The sequence below is a fragment of the Amblyomma mixtum genome, chromosome 3 (assembly GCF_055824585.1).
Source record: "Amblyomma mixtum isolate Tamu chromosome 3, ASM5582458v1, whole genome shotgun sequence".
In the NCBI taxonomy this organism is placed as follows: Eukaryota; Metazoa; Arthropoda; class Arachnida; order Ixodida; family Ixodidae; genus Amblyomma; species Amblyomma mixtum.
This window is the reverse complement of record NC_143014.1, coordinates 37538071-37560527: the sequence shown is the minus strand read 5'-3', so window position 1 is coordinate 37560527 and position 22457 is coordinate 37538071. Positions and strand designations below refer to the sequence as shown.

The 22457-nt window shown below is 46.1% G+C and overlaps 1 protein-coding gene and 1 long non-coding RNA gene across 4 annotated transcripts in view; one reads left to right on the top strand and one right to left on the bottom strand.

Moving 5' to 3' along the window:
* The first annotated feature begins 5414 nt into the window (after nt 1-5414).
* Nucleotides 5415-17412, top strand: LOC149349681 (uncharacterized). Of its 2 annotated transcripts, none has more exons than XR_016290155.1 (2): nt 5415-6159; nt 17058-17412. It is a non-coding gene; the product is annotated as an uncharacterized LOC149349681 (long non-coding RNA). The 2 variants fall into 2 exon arrangements; XR_016290156.1 differs by lacking the exon at nt 5415-6159 and adding an exon at nt 8826-9481 and having other exon boundaries at nt 17058-17222.
* FANCI (Fanconi anemia complementation group I) overlaps nt 15202-22457 on the bottom strand; it is a 62616-nt gene continuing 55360 nt past the window's right edge. Inside the window, exons 27-31 of one of the 2 annotated variants that reach the window (XM_089578733.1) lie at nt 21426-21542; nt 17008-17067; nt 15912-16007; nt 15738-15845; nt 15202-15338 (exon numbers count right to left, since the gene is read on the bottom strand). In XM_089578733.1, the coding sequence (XP_089434859.1) occupies nt 15228-15338; nt 15738-15845; nt 15912-16007; nt 17008-17067; nt 21426-21542 (492 nt within the window). In that variant the 3' untranslated portion in view covers nt 15202-15227. Of the gene's footprint in view, nt 15339-15737; nt 15846-15911; nt 16008-17007; nt 17068-21425; nt 21543-22457 lie in introns of those variants that run through there. The other variant, XR_016290151.1, reaches the window with a different exon arrangement.

Genomic DNA, 22457 nt, shown 5'->3' with positions numbered 1-22457 from the left:
CGAGACCGTCCACCCGCCCTTACCGCCTCCTCCGAGAATTGTCCATAAATATCTTGCTGCAATCTCGTCGGAGTTCGGCTGCCAAGCTCTGTTCGTGCTGACCGCAGTTAGAGAGATAACCACTATTTTTTTTTTTTTCGTGCAACTGTGCACATATCCGGTTCGACAGCTAGGCATGAATGAAAGTCCCTTGTCTTGCTTTGTCCCGTCCCTGCTGCGCCAAGATTTTTCTGATTGATCCTGGCCGCTACAAAGCATGCCCACACCGTCGGCTGGTACGCCGCCCCGAAACAGGCACGGCGTGCTCGCATGTGCTGCGTGTGGATTTAGCGCAGCCCGCAACACTGAAGAGCTGTAGCGAATACAGTAACGCTCAGTCATCTCGGGCAGCCCGCACGCCCACTTGGGTGCGCCAGTATACGGGTTACCGCTAGAGCGCTACTTACGCACCGTTAGTGATATGCATCACAAAGACGCATATACTGTCGAAGTCTGAAAATGACAGTTTATGGTCAGCCCTACGAATCGCACGAAGAGCAGCACCACATGCCGCAGGCCGTTGTAGCCACTGCAGTGTAACACGCCACTCTATGCAGCCCAAAGAGAGGTTCGTAGCGCGGGGCTCCAGAGTCAGGGAGGTGGGCGCACATATCTGTTGCGTCATGCTTTTCGTAATTTGGAGTGTTAACAGCAAGAGAAAGAGAGCGCTCTTGTGTTTTACAATCTCCAGTTCTTGATTAGTGCCCAAGGTCTAGCAATGGTAAAAAAAAAAAACAAAAAAAAAACGTGCATGCGATCCCATTTCCAACAGAAACCCGAGCGTATTTTCATACGTCTGAGTAAACTAGTTAAAAAAAAAAAGCGCAGATGAAAGTTTCGAGGCTGCTCGGGGAAAGGCCAGAGTATCGAAGCAGCTTTCTTACAATGTAATCAACTATTTCCTTCATTATTTCTCGGTACAACCAGCGTTTTGAACATGATATGCCTGGAGACACCTCTCCGTATACCGTACTGTACCGAGGCAGAAAACAATGGACATACTTGAGAGTGCTCCTATCATGGATTGCGCGGAGGCGTCGAAAGGCCAAAGCGCTTCGACTCGCAGGTGTAAAAGACCTTCCCATTTCCACTTAGAACCAGATTCGTGAGAATGTAGATACCGTCCGTTCAAACCGCCACACATATTCCCATCAGTGTGCGTAAACATAATAAGCTAAAAAAACAGCCAAAAATGTAATACCCCACATCTATAACTAGCATTTTTTAATAATGCAAAGACCCTGCAGCAATTAGTCAGACAGAACATAAGCTCCAGCATAAACTCTTGGCATGCACTATACCAGGAGTTTCAGCACACTTTAAAATGTTTCTAAACATAAGAAGTTCGAAAAAGCAAGAAAACCTTTTCAGGAACATACTGTCAGCCGCGGCGGACGTCAGTTACGGTAAAAATAATCTCAGTTAGCGAGCGAATTCTCTAAAATTCCCTCATCAACGTATAAATTAGCAGCTTGTGGTGGTTAGTGCCAATGGCGAGTTCGCAGCAACGGACATGATGATGCCGTACCAGTTTTTGAAACGGAGAAAAAGTTCTCTAGAGCCCTGCAGCGCGTGGAAATCCGTTTTTTTTTCGCACCAAACCGAAGCTGAACACGAGACGCGCAGGAAGCTCAGTGAAACGCGACATCCGCTGACGATGTGTTGCGATGACTACGGCGCCGCATTCGAACTGTGTGCTCCATTGTACGATGGCGTGCACTTTCTTTAGCTTCGTAGCTCTAAACAGTCACGACGACGCAGTTGGCGATGGCTATCCTTTTCCTTGCGCCCAGCGACGAAGCAAAAGAAAGGGCATGCCGCGGTACAATAGCGCAGGCAAAACCTTTTATGGCTTAGGAGACTGCGCGGCTCTCGATACAGCACACTAGCCCAGCAAGGCAGCTATTCGCATATTCGGGCAGTGCCAATAAAAAATGTCAGAGAGAGACAGCAATTCTTTTTTTAAACAGCCTTCCCCCCGTTGTCAGAAACAAATATAAGAAGAGTCAGATGTGTTCCGAGGGCTTGTACGATAATTTTTATCTTCTCGTTGGCTAAATCAGTCTATTTGTAAGAGATAGCAACTCTTCAGCAAGCAGCGCATAGCTAGCTCGCAACGCCGTGTGGGCTCGAGCACGCTGACAAAATTTCTCACTCCTACTGATGAGATATTATATTCGGAAGTGTCAACCTTCCTAAGTGTGACCTGCAAAGGCCAAGATTAAAGTCACTTTAGTCATTTAGTTACTTACGTTCTACAAACATCAGCATGGATGAAAAGAGCACATCAAAGCCCAGCATCCGCCGGAAGTTACGCGCAAGCAATCTTCGAGAGCAATAGTTCTTGTTTCAGATATATGTGTCTCTGGCGTGCTGGCCGACGACGGAACAACGCCGCAACCCAACGACGGGGCAAAACAAAGTCAGCGCACTGTTTGTACCTTCCTGCTTTGCCCCGGCCTTGTTGCGATGTTCCGTCGTCAGCTATGCACCAACCAGATCAAGTGAGCGCCTTGCCGAAGGACATGCTGACCGATGCACGCTTGTCTCAACAGGTGCAACCGGAACAGCCCCGAGGCCAGCCCCACAACCCGGTCGGCACCCGACGGACGTGTGACACCCCGGGCTAAGTACTAGCGCCGTAGGAGTGGGATTTTGGGCTACTCCTGCAGCCTTGGTGCTTACCCCGGGGGCGTCACGGGCCAGCACTACCGTCGCAACGCGCGCGATTTGCTCCGAGAGAAAAAAATGTAAATAAAGCAAAATACAATTATGGCTTTGTGTTTTGATCCTAGGCCTGGAGCGACAGCTCGGCCTTTAAGAGGCAGCATGAACTCCCCACTCGCACGCACAAAAGTCCGTATTACAGGCGCAGCGAGAGAAGAGGGGGCTGGCCGTATAGGAACCTACCTTCACCCTTGGGATCATTTCCTTTGGAAACGCGCTGTCCAATCCATCATATCATCATCATCAGCCTGACTACGCCCACTGCAGGGCAAAGGCCTCTCCCATGTCTCTCCAATCAACCCTGTCCTTTGCCAGCTGCAGCCTCCGTATCCCCACAAACTTCCCAATCTCATCCGCCCACCTAACTTTCTGCCGTCCCCTACTACGTTTGCTTTCTCTTGGAATCCACTCCGTTACCGTTAAGGACCAGCGGTTATCCGGCCTTCGCATTACATGCCCTGCCCAAGCCCATTTCTTCCTCTTGATTTCAACTAAGATGTCATTAACCCGCGTTTGTTCCCTCACCCACTCCGCCCTCTTCCGATCTCTTAACGTTACACCTACCATTTTTCTTTCCACAGCTCGCTGCGTTGCCTTTAACTTAAGCCGAACTCTTTTCGTTAGCCTCCACGTTTCTGCCCCTTAGGTGAGTACCGGTAAGATACAGCTGCTATATACTTTCCTCTCGAGGGATATTGGTAAACTGCCATCTATGATCTGAGAGAGCCTGCAATATGCGCTCCACCCCCTTCTTATTCTTCTAGTTATTTCCCTCTCATGATGCGGATCAGCGGCCACTACCTGCCCCAAGTAGACGTATTCCCTTACCACTTCCAGCACCTCGCTAACAATTGTAAACTGCTGTTCCCCTGCGAGACTCTTAAACATTACTTTGGCCTTCTGCATGTTAACTTTAAGGCCTACCGTTCTGCTCTGCCTAAATCATTAATCATGCTTTGCAGCTCATCTCCTGAGTGACTTAGCAAAACAATGTCATCAGCGAATCGCAAATTACTTAGGTATTCTTCATTAACTCTTATCCCCAACTGTTCCCAATACAGGCCTCAGAACAGCTCCTGTAAACAAGCAGTGAATAGCATTGGCGAGATCGTGTCTCCCTGCCTGGCACCCTTCCTTATTGGAATTTTACTGCCTACTTTTTGAGTAATATGGTAGCTGTGCAGTTGTTATAGATATCTTCCAATATTTTCACATAAGACTCTTCGACACCCTGATTCCGCAATGCCTGCATTACTGCTGAGGTTTCAACAGAGTCAAATGCTTTCTCGTAATCAATGAAGGCTATATATATAGGGGTTGGTTATATTCTGCGCATTTCTCTATAACCCGATTGGAAATGTGAATATGGTCTATTGTCGAGTATCCTTTATGAAAACCTGCCTGATCATTTGGCTGATTGAAGTCTAAGGCTGTCCCGATTCTATTTGTGATTACTCTAGTAAATACCTTGTAGGCAACGGACAGTAAGCTGATCGGTCTGTAATTCTTCAAGTCCTTAACGTTTCCTTTCTTATGAATTAAGATAATGTTAGCGTTCTTCCAAGCTTCTGGTACGCTCGAGGTCACAAGGCATTGCGTATACAGGGTGGCTAGTTTTTATAGCACAATTTCCCCTCTGTCCTTCAAGATATCTGCTGTTACCTGATCCTCACCAGCTGCTTTCCCCGTTTGCATTGCTCCTAAGGCTTTCCGTAGTTTCTCCTTCGTTACTGGCGGGATGTCGCATTGCTGTGATCTACTGCCTCTCATTAACGTTCTGATTACATTCGCTACTGTATAGATTTGTGTAGAACTCTTCGGCTACTTTAACTATCTTATCTATATTGCTAATGGCATTGCCCTCTTAACACATACATCTGGTTTTTACCTATGCCTAGTCTTCTATTTATTGTTTTTAGGCTATCTCCGTTCTTTAGAGCACGCTCGATTTTCTACATGTTACTTCCTTAAATCGGCTACCTTGCGCCTATTTATCAACTTTGATAGAATTTTTCATGCTTTGGCGTTTCATGCTTTGGCGTGTGACAGGGGTACGGCCAGTTTCAATGGCCATCGAGTCGAGGGCCATCGAGATTTTCGATCGCCATCGAACTCGAGGGAGTTGTGGAGCTGCTACACGGCAAATCTCAATGGCCATTGAAATCGTTCTCGCGTCTTACGCCAAGCTCGTGTGGCGCCACAGTCGCTACGTTCGGTTTCGCGCAAATAACAAAAAAATATTGACGAAACTTAACTAAATATTGAAATACACTTTTTTGCAGTCATAAGGCGTGTTCACACTTGTTCAGAAATCCGGCAAGCGAAGCGGATTCGCTCGCCGCAAAAACTAGGACCTGTTCTCATCTGTTGACGCCCGGGCGAGTTGGAACGGCCGCGCCGCTGCTGCTTCTCGCTGTGCGCACCACGTCGCCGCTCGCGGCGTACACAGCTACAGTGAGAAAAGAGCATAAATTTATGCTGTCTACGTACCACGAGCGTATGCACGCTTACGTACGATAAACGCAGGCGCATTCCCACATTTAGTTCAGCGTATGCTAGCAGAGACGCAAAAATAAACTCAGCATCTAGTGGCGCCATCTGGTTGTCAAAGCGGAAACCATTACTGTCAACAAACCGACTCTCTTAGGCCTAGCAGCGGCAGAATCATAACTCTAAATAAAAAATAAAGCAAATTTATCACTTATACGTTTTCTTGTAGGCAAGATGAGACGAAGCGAAAGACCGGTGCCCCATTTGTGACCAGTGAACGGACAGAAAAAGTCAGCAACAACGAGAATTCAGTCCGAAGCGAGGGGTCCGGCTTTGAAGGGCGCCGCCATGTTTGTTGTCGTTCGAAGCAATGCTAGCAACCTCGGGCAACGCTCGAAGGCCCTCGAAATCTCGATAGAGTTCCGGGCTGCTCCGTCGACTCGATAGACTATTGACTCGATGGCCATTCAAACTGGCCGTGTAGCAGCGCTCGATCGCCTTCGAGTCGATAGACTATCGGTTCGAGGGCCTTCGAAATGCCCGTGTGACAGAGGTATTAATCAGATTTTTCGACTCCTGAGATAGCTTGCTGGTATCCTGACGAACCATTCTACCGCCTACTTACTTCTACTGCACACTCTGTTATGATAGCTGTGAGATTATGCTACCCTCATCAGTGAGGTTATCGTTTTCTTTCAACATCAAGATAGTCTTCCTCAGAGCCGAATATCTGTTCTGCAGCGAGATATTGAATTCCTCTGCTTTCCCTCTTACCGCTCTTAATGGGCTTCCGCTTCACTAATTTCTTCTGTTCCCTTCTCAGGTCTAAGCTAATTAGGGACCTTACCTGTGGTCGCTACAACGCACCTTTCCAAGGACCTCCACATCCTGCACGATACCAGGGTGAGCGCATAATATGAAGTCTATTTCATTTTTAGCCTTACCATTGGGGCTCTTCCGCGTCCACCTCCTGTTCTTTCGTTGCCGGGAAAAGGTATTCATGATCCGTAAATTACTTCGCTCTGCGAACTCTACTAATAACTCTTCCCTGCTATTCCTGGAGCCTATGTCATAGTCGCCTGCCGCCTGGTCTTCGGCCTGCTTCTTGCCTACTTTCGCATTGAAGTCGCCCGTTAGTATAGTGTACAATCATTTTACTTTGTTCATTGCCGATTCCACGTCTTCATGGACGCTTTCAACGATCTGCTCATAACGGCTTGATGTTGGCGCGTAGGTCTGCACCACCTTCAGCTTGTATCGCTCTTAATATTAAGCCTAATTAATGACTATAGTTTCTCCTCCACTTTAACCCCCTCTCCCCCCTATCGAAACGAACGCCGTCACCACTCGGAGAACTGTTAGGCAACTTGTTGAGCGCTGCGATTACTAGACTCTAAAAATAAAAAATAAACAGTCTGTCTCGTAGATATAAGCATGAAATGCACTGCAGGAAAGGCGTATAGTAATCTAGGACGGCTCAGACAAAGTTTCGTAGTATGGCTCATAGATACTGACAGCCGCACACAAATATTGGGGAGCGTCCCTCATCAGTCACTTTTCTTTCTTTTAGCTTTTAGTTCATGAATGACAGCGCGCCAAGCTTTCTTTGCCGCTTTTATGTAAGGCGACCCGCGCTCGCCACATGCCAAGACGGGATGGTACCAGCGCGTACCACACATAATTTATAGAACGCTGCTACATTCGCCTGGCCTAGCCACTCTACCTCGGCTACTACTGCGGCTGCACGCCGCCGCGACCGCCTCCGACCACCACATCGAAGAAAAAATTAGTGCTGGTTACTGGCCGTGCTGACAGCTGGCGCCGCGGGACATGTGTTCATAGGGTGCCTTGATGCGCGCGCCCCAGCTTATGGTGAATTCACCCTTTGAACCACTCAGCGCCGCCTAAACCTGTTTTCGCGCTCCCTCCGCCATTGTGTTGCCCGCGTCGACCTCGCCGCTCTGCTGTCGTGCGGGCGTCATGCACTGCTACGCGCCTGCGTTCGCGCGGCTATCATCGCCGTGCAATAGCTGGACGTTGTGTTCCTCAGTGCTCCAACCATGCGAGGAATGGTTGGAGGATGTTCCATTTTCCAAGAGACCCGAACAGGAGGCTTCTGCGGCTGGCCCGGATCAAGCGTGACAAGTGGCTACCAACGAACTCCCCATGTGTCTGTAGTGTAAGTGCCACATGTCGGTGCCGTGCTGTTTTTGTTAAGATTTACCGCTTTTGCGTTTAGTCAGCTAAGTGTAAAACAACATTTGTATTGGTCAGATTTCATTTCCGCACTATTCGTCTTGCTCGGCGTAAAAAAAAAAGGCACGCTTCAGCGCTGAAGCGGCCATTGCTTGCCGCTTGCCTGTTTGCATTCGAAATTGCATGACACGACGTTTTTGCTCGTGAATGCGTACCAAACGTGCCTTCACCGCTTCTGTTCATTAGAAAATAATTGCCTTTACGAGGCGCTTGTCAGCGAACCGCGGCCGGCACGAATCAAGGCACAGAGCACGAGAACAAGCGAGGGCATATAAGCTGTGGCAATTACTGTGCATCTAGGTCGTCTAGGAACCAATACGGATGAATTCACTTGCGATTTTTTTTAGTTTTTAACACGTATGCTGCTTTGTGTAGCTTGCGCTGCCTGTTAGCCCGATCGCCCAACGACGCCGCATTAGGACAGTAAACGAGATTAACAGAATATGTTATATGCAGATTGAGGTGCTCATTCGAGTAATTCGACTGATAATTCGACTCTCTAGGAAGATGGTCGCTTGACGCGAGTGATCTAGTTGACGACGCAAATTTATGTTGGGATCGAGTGCTGTTTCTACGCACCAACAGGGTCAGTGCATAAGAGATCGGTTTTGAACTAAAGCGATAGATTCTAGAGAAGTTTCACTGATACAATTAGCGCATACCTTGCATACCCGCTTTCCTTGTTACCGTCCACGCCTTGACGTTGGCTGCTTGTCCCGTTTTAAAAGCAGAAGGCTCTCCAACAAAATTTAGTATTCTATTCTCATGTAAAACAAAATTGCACCGCAAGACTCCTTATTTTTCTTAATTTAAGCGCCCGCGGCAAGCGAGCAGCCCCCCCCCCCCCCCCCCCTCACGAGAACGAAATATGTATGCCGCGGGCGCGAGAATGGCGGCCGCCGTAGCAGACGACGCAGCTGTCTTCACCTTGAGGGGGCGCGCGCATCGAAGCACCCTATGTGTTCTAGGGCTTGCGTGCATTATGCAATAACTGCAGCTCACGCAGTGCTGTCGCCAGCTTATCCAGTGCCACTAAAATAGGAATGCGCTTGCGCCTCTAGGGCTGCATGTTACAGCTTGGTCCCTTCGCGCCGCGCGATAGCTTCGCCAACCACGGGACCACGAAGACGCTGTTGCTGACGCATGCGCTCTTCCGGCAGTAGCGGGCTGAAAGTACCAAAGTTCGTTTAGGTTCGCCTGGTGTGTTCTCGTCCGTTCAGGCGCTAAAAGGGACAGTGGGAGCTAAAAGCGTTTCAGGCTTTAAAAAAAATAAATTCGGTCACTCTATAGTAAAGAACCGCCGCGGTGGCCCATTGGCTTTGATGTTCGGCTACTAATCCCAAGGCTGCGGGACCGAACCTCGGCCGCTGCGGCTGCATTTTGATAACAGGCGAAATGCAAAAGCGCCCGTGCGTTGTGCGATGTCAGCGACTTAGCGCACGTTGAAGAACCCCAGGTGGTCTAAATGAATGGAGCCCTCACACACCAGCGTCTATCGTAACCCCATGTGTTGCATCGGGACGTTGAACTCCACATTCCGCTGCCATTCTCTCGTCGTCGAGCGTATGCATTGAGAAATATGCATCAAATGGCTTCCAGTACCGGCGTAGCGCTGTCTAGGAGTGGGTTATTAGAAAGTTATAGCATAGCGCGATCCGCTAACGTGATCCGCCTTCCCTCGCAGCCAGTGCGCACGCGCGCCGATATGCAATGACTAGGCGCGCGCAGCTTGCCGGCTCCTGTACTCCCCGTAGAAGCTAGATAGCGGTTAAGAATCGTGCTATGCTATAACTATATTGATGGCGCTAGCGGCATTCTTGAAATGGGTCTCGTATAGGTCATGCCACTGCACACCACGGCACGAAGCACTTCACCAACCTCGTCGAAGCGCAGTACGAACCAGAGACGCACGCACGCGCTCGGGACTCAACGACACAAGCCTGCAGTGCCTGTAGGCTCGGGTGCAAGAGTGAGTGTTCCACGGACTCCCTCCTTTCAGCCGCGTCCATTTTTTATTTTTTATTTTTAACGGCCGCGCAGCGTCTCCTCAGTTGCGAGCGGCGAGTAAAGCCGCGATGACGAGATGGAATTCTTGTAGTACACAGTGATAAAGCGCTGCCGCCGGCAAACAGATCTTCGGTTCGAGAGCCTGCCTTCAAAAGCCCGCGCCACATTTTTCTGCACCCAAAGTGCTGATAGCTTTAGCGTGCGCTAAGCCATAGTTTACGGCTAAGCTGATAACCGTTCCGACGGAAAGTTTCGGAAAAGTTCATGTTCTCCCTTGGTTCGCCACGGTTCCCGGACAATGTTCGCCCGAGTGTGCCGAAGACGGGAGATGAAAGCACTTCATGCTTAAAGCCAACGCTGCTGCAACCTTTCATGCGGTGTGGGGCTAAGGTTAGTGCAGAAAGTTTCAGTACATGTAGCTACAACAGGCAAGATTTTGTATGACAACACATATTAGTGTAGTCTGGCAACAGGTTAAGATAGCCACCATAGTTGGTTATACCATGCCGAATCCCACCTGTGTACCGCCCTTTACCGTAGGCCTTTAGCTCTGCTGCTCGACAGCAACAACGGCCTTGTAGAACACCTGGCACTGCAGTGCTTCGGAAGATTTCAGAACAGGTACACATTCAAAATCTCGATACAAGAAATTACCTCCCAGCCCCCCCCCCCCCCCCCCCCTAAAAAAAAATTAGAAAACAAATTTTTTGCCACCCTTCAGAGGTTTGAACCGTTGGTTTGGTGGGCCTACTACAGGCAAGCTCTGTGGGCCAAGAGCGCTATTTTAAGACAAGTTCCGTCAGTGATGCGGCCTAAACAATGAGGAGTTTTATGGGTTCATCACGTAACCAAGATATTTTTGCCTAATTAATGTGCAAAAAAATGAAATGGAAAGTGAAAGGATTGGCAGAGCACTCATGTTAATTAATAGCTTTGTGATCTATTTATGACAATACGTTTCAATCAGCAATTGCAGTTCAACATGGACAAAAATACGACATGGTGTCCCACAAGGAAGTATCCAGGCCCCCTATTATTTGATATATACATAAATGAAATAGTGCAAATAGACCCTGAAGTATATTTTGTCATTTACGCGGATGACACGGGCCTTTTCCTTTCAGGCGCTGAAGTTAACAGCTTAGTCCGGGCAATATATTTATTACGAATTAAATCAGCTCGAGCTGTAGGAATACAGTTGAGCCCACTTATAACGAACTTGATCGTCACGCGCCATTTGTTCGTTGTATCCAAAGTTCGTAGTAAGTGGACCACCTATAATACGGGCAAAAAGAGCATGCCTGCTTCTTTAAAGCTGATCGCATCACTGCCATTTCTAATTTTTCCAGCGCGGTAATATGTTCATCGCCAAGGCTTCTGCTGCACACGAGTTCCTTAAGCGACGTGATGTAGCCGATCGCGATTGAAACGTTCAGAGCAACCGGCGGTAGAGCAGCATCCTTGTCATCGTCCTCGTCGGTCTGTGGGCAGTCAGGAAGAGCTCGCACTTCACGCACAATAGCTTCATCAGTGCATGGCTCCGCAATGTCGGCGTCGTCATCAGCAGAAACGAAATCGTCCCAGGCAACGTCAGGTCCGGCCAGCTGCGTGTCAACGACGCGTTGCCACAAGTCCTCGTGCGACCGGCCTGCCGGTGGGTCATCTATGGCGTCCTCAGTGCCTGGGCCCATAAAACTCGCCTTGTAGAAGCAATTTGCTATGCACTCCGCGGTGAGTTCCATCCACGCCGCTTTCAACATCTCCACGGCGGCAAGCAAGCTGATGCGAACCGGCATGGCAGCATCAATCGCGATCAACAAGCGATGGATGACGCGCCACCGGTAGCACACCTTGAACGCATGGATGATGCCCATATCCAGCGGCTGAATTTTGCAGGTTGCATTGGGAAGCAAGAAGAGCACTATCACCGCACTCAAGGAAGGCTGCACATGGTGCGCTGCACAGTTATCCAGCACGAGCAGGACCTTCCTGTTTATTCGTGCCATGTCGCGGTCGAACTCGACAAGCCACTCGGCAAATAAGTCACGACTCATCCAGGCTTTTGTATTGTTCCTGTAGCGTACGGGCACGTAGCTTCCAAAGCATCGCGGCTTACGTGACTTGCCGATGACAAAAGGCAGCCGCCGGTCACTGCCGTCCATGCCACTGCCGCGTCGTGTCAGGGGAACACAAAGTGCGCGAAATTTGCCTACCGCGGGTTCGCAGTCGAGCGAAACCTCGCCAAACACCGCCGGCTCGGTCAACTACGGAGGCCCGACAGCTTCGCGTTCGCTCTAACCGAGTGTTGAGGCCACAACAGTTCGGTCTATGTGAGACACTGTGCCATTGCCCCAATATATATTCTGACGGTAGCACCACCCTCGTTCGTACTAAGCGAGCGTTCGTTATATCTGCGGCTGTTATAAGTGGGCTCGACTGTAATCAGGAGATGCTAATGGATGCTTCGTACTAAAGTAAAGCTTAGCCTGTGCCATGCGCTTTTTAACAGTTAAGGCAACCATTCACCTATTTGAGGGTCAAATATGTCAATTCTATGTATCGAAAGCAATGTTTTAAAATGTCATAGTTTGTAAAAAAATTTGCCGCTCTTAAGAAGCTAAAGACAAGTTAAGAATTTGTGAATTCATTTTCTCTAAGATGTATGCCAGGGTGACATGCATGTCAGCCTCTTTCATGAAGGCTGACTTGCTGTCGTCTCAATGCGGGGAGTGGTATCAGTCTTTCTGTACATCCATTACGGCAGTTATTAATGCAGGAATGCATTTAATGGACACATTTTCACCTCCCTTTATCCGCAAAACTTGTCTGTCTAGTTTCTGTCTGTCCTCTCATCCAGGCCCATCCCCTAGGACCCTCAACCGTTAAAATGCTCAAGGTGATTCTTGAATAAGGTTCAAAAATTCTCGTTTCCTGTTTCTTGAAAGTTTTAGTTAACTACTGAGTCAATTAGGGCTGTATGAACTACGCGCGATTTTAAGTTATCACCTAGAATAACATTGTTGCACAGATATAGACAGCACCGACGAAGGGGATTGTTCTACTAAAAAGACTAAGCAGCAACAGCATATAGCTCCAATATCCTCCATAAGGGTGCGAGATGCCGCCACATGCCAGTGAGCTGTGTGCAGCACGCCCGATGCACCTTGACCAACCGGCGTTATGGCGATATGATAGCGGTAAGTTCTGTGCTAAAAGTATCAAATATGCTGGTGCCAAAGTTAGCATCCTCGTTTCTTTCACTGCTTACTTCATCCCTTGGCTCATGGCATCGTTCCATGGGCAGCTGCCCCCTTGTGCACGTTCCGTGACACTTTCTCGGCATGCACTCTGCACTTGTTCACACACAAGATATGCTCTTTGCAAGTATATGCTCGTTGCCTATACTCCCGCTAGTTGCAGCTGGCCTCGACCCGGCGCTCAAAATGGAAGAACCAATTTGACTCGTCTCTGAAAATTTCATGAGCAAACTGCATTGCTGTGGCCTAAGAACACAGGTCACCAAGCATGCATTCCTGCACTATGAGAGTCAAAGCATAGCACTGAATAACCTGCTGCTTTTTTTACGTCGGTCATTTTTTTCCAATGCTTGTTCCTTGTTCTACCATGGTTGACAGCTATAAAGGCATGTCTGCATTCCAATAACAAGCCAGTTGTGCAAGTCTGCTTACTCGTGTTGTTGCTTCTTTTGTCTCGTCTTTAACCCAAACCACAGTTCACACCAATGTTGTTTTTTACTTTTTTAAAACAAAACGAAGATATCTTCCCTATTTCTCTTCAGTGAAAAAACTGGCCAACACTGCCATTTTATTTCTGTGGGTGCAACAAAGATTGTGCCACAACAGAAGCTACACAGCATGGCAGATAATTAAAAGGCACATGAAAGAGGCCAATGTGAGAGTTTAGAGTCATATGAGAGCTATATACATTTAGCATGACACAGCTACACGACTACTTACTTGTGCTATTTAGCACTCATTTTTTACCATTCATTGGATCCTGACACAAAAAAAAAAGCCCGTGCACCTGGCATCGTTGCCTGTAAATGCATGTAAAAAATTAACATCATCAAAATAGTGATGTCTCTGTTTCAATACTGGATTCAATTTCTTAGCAGTTTTTTACAAACACAGACACTAAATCTAAGTCATCACACAAGAGCACCTCCCTGTCTTAGATCTAGTGTCTCTGTAAATAAACCGCCAAGAAAACGAATCCAGCAAGCCATTGCCAACAAGTCCAACTTAATATATTAAAGCAGTTTCAATACAACTAAGCAGAAAACCAAAGGCAAGTGTGCTCTGCACATTTCAGCTAACAACATACTCCCTTCTTGGAGCATCAGCACATGGTTCATCCACATTGCTTTCACTTGCATGGCATTTGTTGCTGTGGTTTTAGTCTTGGCGCTTAAGTGTGCAGAATCACTGCAAGCTAAATGGAGCACACCATTGAAAGCAACACAATATACAGAACAAAAACACACTTGAAAGACATAAAGCAGCCACTGCTGCTATTGTATAGTATGTGTTATATTCAGAGGGAACATGAGAAATGGTCAAGCCGGCTCGTACCACAAGAAATATAGGTTTCACCATGAAGTGAAAAAAAAAAAGGAAAAAAGGCGCAGAGAGCTTGAGAGGAGGCGCAGGAAGCTGCGCTTCCGCTTTATGGTGAAACCTACTTTTTTCTGCGTTAAGAGCCAGTTGAAATCTTTCTCGTGCTCCCTCCAAGTACGACACATACTGTACAATATATGCAACAAAGGTACATAGGACTTGATGTACACTGCTTGAAAGTAAACAAAAAGAACACAACAAAGTGCCACTGCTACTTCCCGTCTAAAGCCAGCACATGTTGGGTGCAGACCACATGCATGGACTGTAGCCTTTTCTGCTTAAGACGACCGATTACACAAGAATGGCGTACTCAGACTAGCAAGCAATGAAAATGTGTTATGTTGTATTGGGTTTAGTGGTGCATAAGGCAGTGAAAATGCTCCACGGCCTTAAGACAAAGGAAACCAAATTTTTAGATGTCAATGACTTGCCACCGAAAAATCTGGTGCAGTTTTGTCACTGGCCTCATAACAGGGAATATTCGCACAGCACATGTTACATTCAGACTTAAAACACAGCGGGTGCACTGTGCAAAAATTTAGAACCAGATGATACCCCATACCAGTGATGTTACGCAGCATGTACTGTTTGCAAAACCCTGCGATTCCTTGACTTTTCTGCTCTAACTGTCAACTGAATCACCAGAAGTGGATCTTACACTAGTGGCCACTCTTAAGTACAGCAGTTCTTGCTTTAACTCAAAACTGGATATGAAAAGAAATTGAAATGCATAAAAGTGTAGTGTCTGGTTATGTACCTACAGACATTAGAAAGATTTTCTACAAAATGAACAAGGAAAAGACAGGGGTAAAGCAAGTACATTCAAGAAATTTAAAACGACCATAAAGGATGCAGAACGCTCCACATCAAAAGAGATGTGGCAGTCCTGTAAGATGTGCCACGACAGTGTTAAGCTACAGGAAGTGACTGTGGCTAATGCATCCATCAACAACTACAAGTGGTTCACCAGTAATCCTTATATAAACACATTCACCTTCATTCAAGCATATGTAGCGACGCTTCCCAGCTCGTGCAGGAGTTTACATGGTGCCTCGCAACTGTTCACCTTGATCACTTCTTGCTACCAGGGGCTTTTCGAAGGCGCTTGCTTTTTGGTTTCGCTGCGCTTGATGCTGGCACTGAACAGCTGGCTGTAGATGTCAGACTGTCGTTGTCCTCATCCTGAGATAAATCATCAGGTTCATGCAAGCTTTCTCAGTACCACACATAAGGTGTTGAATCATCCTTTGCCAAGGCTGTTGTGTGCGCTAGTAGCATGACCAGAGATCTGGGGATTCATAATCTGCTCTGACAGCACTCCCGTGGTAATAAAAATAACAAATGTGCTTACGTCCAAAGCATCAATTCATAGACGTTTTGATGTTGGTCAGCAAAGGATCGGCTTCATGCTTGGAAGCTTCAAGCACATAAAAGCACCTCAAAAGCTTAGTTTTGTGCTCTTTTCGACAGTGGATGCAGATAGCATAAGAAAAAGAGACACTTGTGTACACTTCCTCATAATGACAGGCGAATTTTCCTCAAAGTTACTGACATGAAAAAGCATAAAAAAGTGCTTCTCACCGGACTGGCATTGGCTTCCGCAGACTCTTCCAGCCGAGCTTGAACTGTGGCCGAGTTAATACGAAAGTCTCGAGCTGTGCTCATCTTCACAAATTCCATGAGGTTGACCTGCATGGGCAGCATTCACTAGCTCAGTCATCATTATCAGCCTTACATCAGGTCAAGCCACCTCACCTTTGTCTTCTTCACCAGTTGAATAAGAAGTCTCTCATGTTGCTCAATGGAGTAAATTAGGGATGGTATGGTATTCAGCTCTCTTGCAACAACAGCCTTAAAAAAAAAAAAAGGATACAAAACAGGTGGAATAAAAAAGTGGAGCAGAAACACCAGCTGAAGAAGGCAGGAAAAATTCTGTATTTACTTCCGTAACAAGCCCACTTTTTCCAAGAAAAGTTGATGTCCATTTGGGAGGACGGTACACGGTGAAAAAAGTTGAGACAGATTTTTTAGCAACAGTCGAAATTTCATATAGTACGTCCGCCCTCTGGCACGCCTGCCTGTCCATTTGTCCACCCATGATCAAAAAAAGCTCACAGTCAGGCGCGTTTGTGTTGCCAGTGTTTAGCATCATTCGCTTCCAAAAGTGTTTGCTGTATCACAGGCGATGTGCCGACTTTGTGATAGTCAACGGCGTCAGCCAATCACAGCGATAAAGTGAACATGCTGAACACCAGCACTGAAGGTCAAATGCACATTTTTTTTATGTGAGAATAAAAAACTAGCAGCACGGTTACGAGTGCGTAATATGAATATTTGAGCATTAGCTGTGGTGCGAGAGGGATTCGGCATTTTTGCTCCCGATTTCGAGCTCACCAAATCGTTTGGGGGTCTAAAGATTCGGTTTCCTCCATAGCATTTCAGTGTAGAAGATGTTTTACAGCATTTGGTTCTAAACTGTGACGCTCCTCTCCGATGCTTGAATACTCGCCAGCTCTCTAAGCATGCACTGGTGCAGCTGGGCGCGCAGCAACGTGCCGAGCAAGCCACTGTTGTCAGTACTCCTGCCAAGGACACACAGTATCTTGGTGCTCTGCCAAATTCGCCAAGCACGTAACCCCCGCAAGAGCTCTCGTCAAAAGATAAACAGGCCGTGATGTTATTGGCACATAACTGAGGAACGAACTAAGAAAAGCGAACGCTTTAAGATAAGAAAAGTAAACTATCAATGACAAAATTGAGAGGTGGGTTCATTATGCGAGTGGGTTTATTACGCGAGAAAATACGGTAAGTGCTCGCAACAGTAGCACATGCCAAAAGTTATCAAACCTACCTTCTGGACCTCATCTCTTCGTGGTTTCTTCTTTGCTGGTCCCCTTTCAGACTCCACATTCTGCAAAAGAGATGAAAAGGAAGATGCATGGACAAACATCAGAATGATCCCGGTAACAACAAGAAGCACACTATCCAAGCTGGGGAGTCAGGTGCCCATGTTTGACCCCAATGCATTCAATAAAGAAAATGGCTACGGACTATGGTTCGCCCCATTGCAAGGTGTCTAGTGGGCTACTCTTTTCAAGATTCCCGAATTTTCCATGTTTCCTGTTTCCACGATGTTCCCCTATGTATTACATCCTGTGAACAACATTTGTGAGTTTTATTCCAGGAGCTTAGTGCGAAGTTCTGCAACCAGCACAGAACGAACCAGCATAAGCAGTGCTTGCTTCGTGGATGAGAAAAAGACAGAAAATCAAGCTAGGTAGACAAGATTTGATGCAAAAGTGCATGCACCTCGTGCTGGGCACTCGCTGTACCGTCACGAACCACTGCAGACTATCATTTTATTTTCAGTAGGTACTTTTCCCTAACATGACCAACCTTACAATGAGATCTCTGAGAACTCCCCGACTTCTCCAGGTGCACCAAATATCCCTAACAATTCCAGGTTTACAGGTCACCAGACACCCTCCATTAGTGCCAACAGTCAAGAACATGTGCCTGGCACGTGTTAAAGAGCCACATAAAAACCCAGCAGAAGAAATGAATGCTCTAAACACACAAGTCTGCACATGCAGCTTTATGTCAAATACCATAAAAACCCGCGTGTAATACGAGAGTTTTTTCCAGATTTTAGCATGCCAAATTTCTGCCTGATATTATATGCGGATCAAAACAATTTTCAGCAGAAGTTGCGGTCTCATTATTAATCACCCCCAAGCACACAGAATTGCAATGTTCTAGAAAACACATCGCCAATGACGTTTCATACTTTCACAAGCTGTTCTAGGATGAACTTTGTTATTCTTCACGAAGGAATGACATCACAGGTGCACTGTGAAATCTGAAAACTGCTTTGAAAACTTTTGCTGCGATGTATTATCACAGGCCCTAACCCTATTTTTCGCCCCCAGTTGGTTCTGTTTTAGGTTCCGGTGTCTGCAACTGCCTCCTATGTTTGCAGAATTTTTTTTTTCCATTTTTACTCCCCCTCATATACGGGTTTTTACGGCACTGCATACTATCACATAGTGGTGACGGCAGTCTGGCAGTCAGGAAGACAGCAAAAAGGCTTCCAAAAGAAGCTCTTTATTGGCGTTGGCTCGTGCCCACAGAGAACTGAATGACTCAGCAGTGGTGATAGCAGCAAGTGTGCTTGGCAGTCAAGAGAATGACTGCCGCTTTCGGCCGTTCTCAATTTAAAGCTGACGACTTTTCGAGATACAGCATGCAAAGTAACCACAACAGTCTCAATCAAAGTAGAATCAGTTCTGCCTGTCTGCAATCATTAGAGATAAATCTGGTTGCATCTTGCATCACAGACAAAGCTGTGTGCCGGCAGCACTGAGCATGAAAAAATAAATATTACAATGCTTTGCAGCAATATGTACAAACATCAAGAAATCTCACAACTGAAACAGAATGAAGTGAGAAAGGCAGTGAACATGTGCAGTATCATAGGCAATCAGCAATAGCCAACTATGACCAACCCTTTGATTATTGCACACAATGCAGACCTCTCTGGAGTGTTGAGAGCTGGAAAGCTGCATAAGGGGATTTATATTGCACACAAGAAATGAAAAATTCTGCTTTTACTTTCTGCGAAGATTGATTTTTTTTCTTTCTGCAACAAGATGTCCATTCAGATTTCTAGGAGGAAGCAGATTGCTTGAATTGCACTGACTGTGACAAAAGGTACACAAGCATATGAGTACATAAGACTTGAAGCAACACCACACAAACAAAAAATGAGAGTGAGAGAGAAAAATTTGTGCATTTTTACACCCTTAAAGCTCACTGATGCATTAAATACACAAAATTTTTTCACTGCATATTTTAAGTGATGTATGAAGGGGTTAATGTCAGTTAATTTCAAAAGTTTACAGGCCACTGTGGGTATGACTTGAGTTGCTAGTGTTTTGCTCGGAAGAGCTCTTGCATAGCACCCAGAGCGTTCAAAGTTCTTAACACCAAAGAGGCATCCTCTTCACTTTGTACAGCATTGGAGCACCAAGGTCATCACAGAGGTGATTATGTGCCCAGCAGTAACTCACAGAGCATCTAGTGACTTACTTCTTTCAAGATCCCTGACTTTTCAAGTTTTTGCCTGTCTATTACAGGCAAAATTCCCTGACCACAGAAGAGGCAGAGAAAATTTGGTGGACGCTTATGCTTCGCCTGGTGTTGCAGCGCTGCCATGGAGTCCACAAAATGCCATCGCCCATCCGGCGTGACGCCTTGCCCGTTGGACAAATTGAAAATTGGGTTTTTGAGGAAAGGAAATGACGCAGTAACAGTCTCACTTATCTTGGTGGACACCCGAATTGCGCATGATAAGATTTTTTTTACACAGCCCCAATTATAGGTCCCCTGTTCAAATTCCTGCTACGAGCTAGGCTCTAACTTAACTAGTAAATTCATGCTGCACGAAACGCTGAATCGTATGACACTATCCAGAACATTCTAAGCCAATTTTTACGCAGTGCCTGATTATTTCCGACACGTGTGCCAACTACCACTACCGTGCCGACGGCTATTCGACTGAACGAGCTGTATACGCTGTTGTTTAAAACATAGTGGCTGATGGTAACGGACTGTATACAAGAACCATTCACCGCAAAAAACAATTTACTAAAACTGTAAATGCCGCACTGATAACAGAATTGCTCCATGAGCTTTAGACAGCTCTCTTTTCCTGAAGGCGGTCCAGGTTCGACCTTTGACTTATGAAGCAACTGCTTCTTCTCTTCCAGCTCTTTAGAGGGTAACCGAGGACAAACTGAAGCTGGCCTGTATAGATAAAGTGTCACGCACTAATGAAAAAGACACTAATTACACTGAAAGTGGAGCTCCTGTAAGCTAGAAGTAAAAAAATGAAACACAGGTACCACCACCCACTTTCGCTAGCAAGCTGCGGTGTGTCAAGATAGGTTTTACTGCACAGACACCCGAGGATAGGCTAGGCTTTCATTCACTTCCAAATGTTTATCACCAAGTCTTTTTCTATCGTGATGTTACAAGTTTGATCTTAATGGTGAATAAAGTGCTATATTTTAAAATCTAACTTTCTCAGCAACGACTGAGTCTTTCACAGCTGGAAAAAAAACACGTTAACATAGGCAGAAAAATCCAGAGAATCAATTTTTACTAAGAACAAAAATTAGAACAATGTCTACCTTCCTTTTCTTCCGAGCATCTAAAGTTTGTAATAGGGATGTAAAGCAAAAAGTTAATTACGTTCACTACTGGCTCCGGCTTCTTCAGCATAAAATATTTTTGAGTGTTCATTTCTCGGTCAGCACCAGCCCAAACTTATTAGTGAGGAATCACTAGTGGGCGAGTTGGAACATCACTTCCTGAAACAAACCACAAGAATGGCACAAAGGACAGAGGTGCTGTGTCCTTGTATGTTTCTTGCATCCTGTGTACCATTCATGAGCTTTATTTCAAGAACTTGGTGAGGACTGCATCACGGACTTCGTGCTGGGCACTCGCTAAACCATAGCAAATCACTGCAGACCATCACGTTGATTTTATTTAGCCCTTTTCGCTGACTTGGCCAACCTTTCAATGCTATCCCTGACAATCCCCTGATTTCTTCTGGTGCGCAAAATTTCCCCTGACAATTGCAGGTTTTCTGGGTCCTCTAGGTTGCTAGACACCCTTACTCAGGCCTATCACGCAGTAGCTTGTGGACTTTTGATACGTACAGCACACGCTACATTAGACTATGTGAGAGTATAAAAAACAAAAAACATATGGCAGAAACACAGCATAACACATATTTAATAAGTGTGCTAGAGCCACACTGCATTGCATGACAGTCACACTGCATTGCACGATTGCACTGCAGTCACATTGCATGCACACTGCACTGCGCTGAATGAGGACTACATTAGTGACACTTCTGTTACCCTGTATACTGTGGTAAAAATATTCTGCATGGATTTTCTTGATTTGTGCACAGGCTTGATTTGCCCTCTCTACCCCACTTTTTAGGCACGTGTGTACACTGCCTATATAACCAGTACTGAACCGAATAAAACCTGTTGGCACCCTTTCAATCTTCATCTTTTTTTCCTGTGTGTCTTTTATGTATGCACAACTCATTCTTAACAATTGTCCCACGGACACTGGTCGTGACCAACAGATGCAAACTTCGACTATTGAGAAGACATTAAGACAACAACCCACCAAAGCACTAAGTGGTCTATGCCACAAATTGCAAAGCATTTTGTCAAATATGGCACTTACTTGCAGAAAGGTGATCATAGAGTAGACATTTGGTGTCAGCTGTGTAGCCGTCAACTTTATAAGCTTTTCATACTTGCTGCAGAAGCTCCCAAATTTGGAGCTGTACAGCGACAAGTACTGCAAGAAGTAAAAAAAAGTGGAACAGTCAATGGTAGTACAGACAACTGGTTGGAAAAGAAAGCTAATGAGCCCATCGTGATGCATAGTGCAAATGAACATATACACCAATGCAACAGAAGTCCTTATTTTCTTTGAAAAATTAAATTTCACAATTTCGGTACTTCAAGCTTGTACCTTGTGTATATTTTAAAAAATAGATTAAAAAAAAAATCTGAATGATGATAAGCCACTTACTGATTATTGAAAGGAGAATATCAAACAACCAGAAATAGCACAGAAACATGGTCATTCAACTCCCTTGGTTTTTTTAAATAAAACTGCATGAATACAACCATCTGAAGCTTCCTTGGTAGATGTCTGATATGTAGAACAAAAAACTGGTGGCTGTTTAGAGCAATATAGTAGATACCAACAAAACGAGGAACATAACTTGGTGAAGCAGAACATCAGGTAGAGTAATAAGGTTAAAAAATACAGAGGGATAAGGCAGCCACACCTGCCTCAGGATGGCTAATTAGAGATCATCGGGAGAGGCCTTTGTCTCACAGTGGCTGGTGATGCTCACCTCTATTCAGAGAATACCAATAGCTGTATAAAATTTAAAAACCTATTCTCGGGACTAGGCATGTGCGAATATTCGATAATGTCAAATACTCGGATGAATAGTAAAGTATTCGATATTCGATTCAATCTGAATGCTTCGTATTCAGAATCTCGGAAGTATTTGTCTCAAGCGACTGTTTTTGGAACTCTAGCTGCCTGTGGTTTTAGCTCAGCATGCCTCCTCCGGGAAGGCACTGCGACACGCATGTAGCCAGAGCCCCAACTTCATGCTGCGTGCCTGCGCTCCCGTGTGTATGCCGGAGCCTGTCTGTGCATGCTCGCGGCAACAGACGCAAGCAGGCAGAAGCG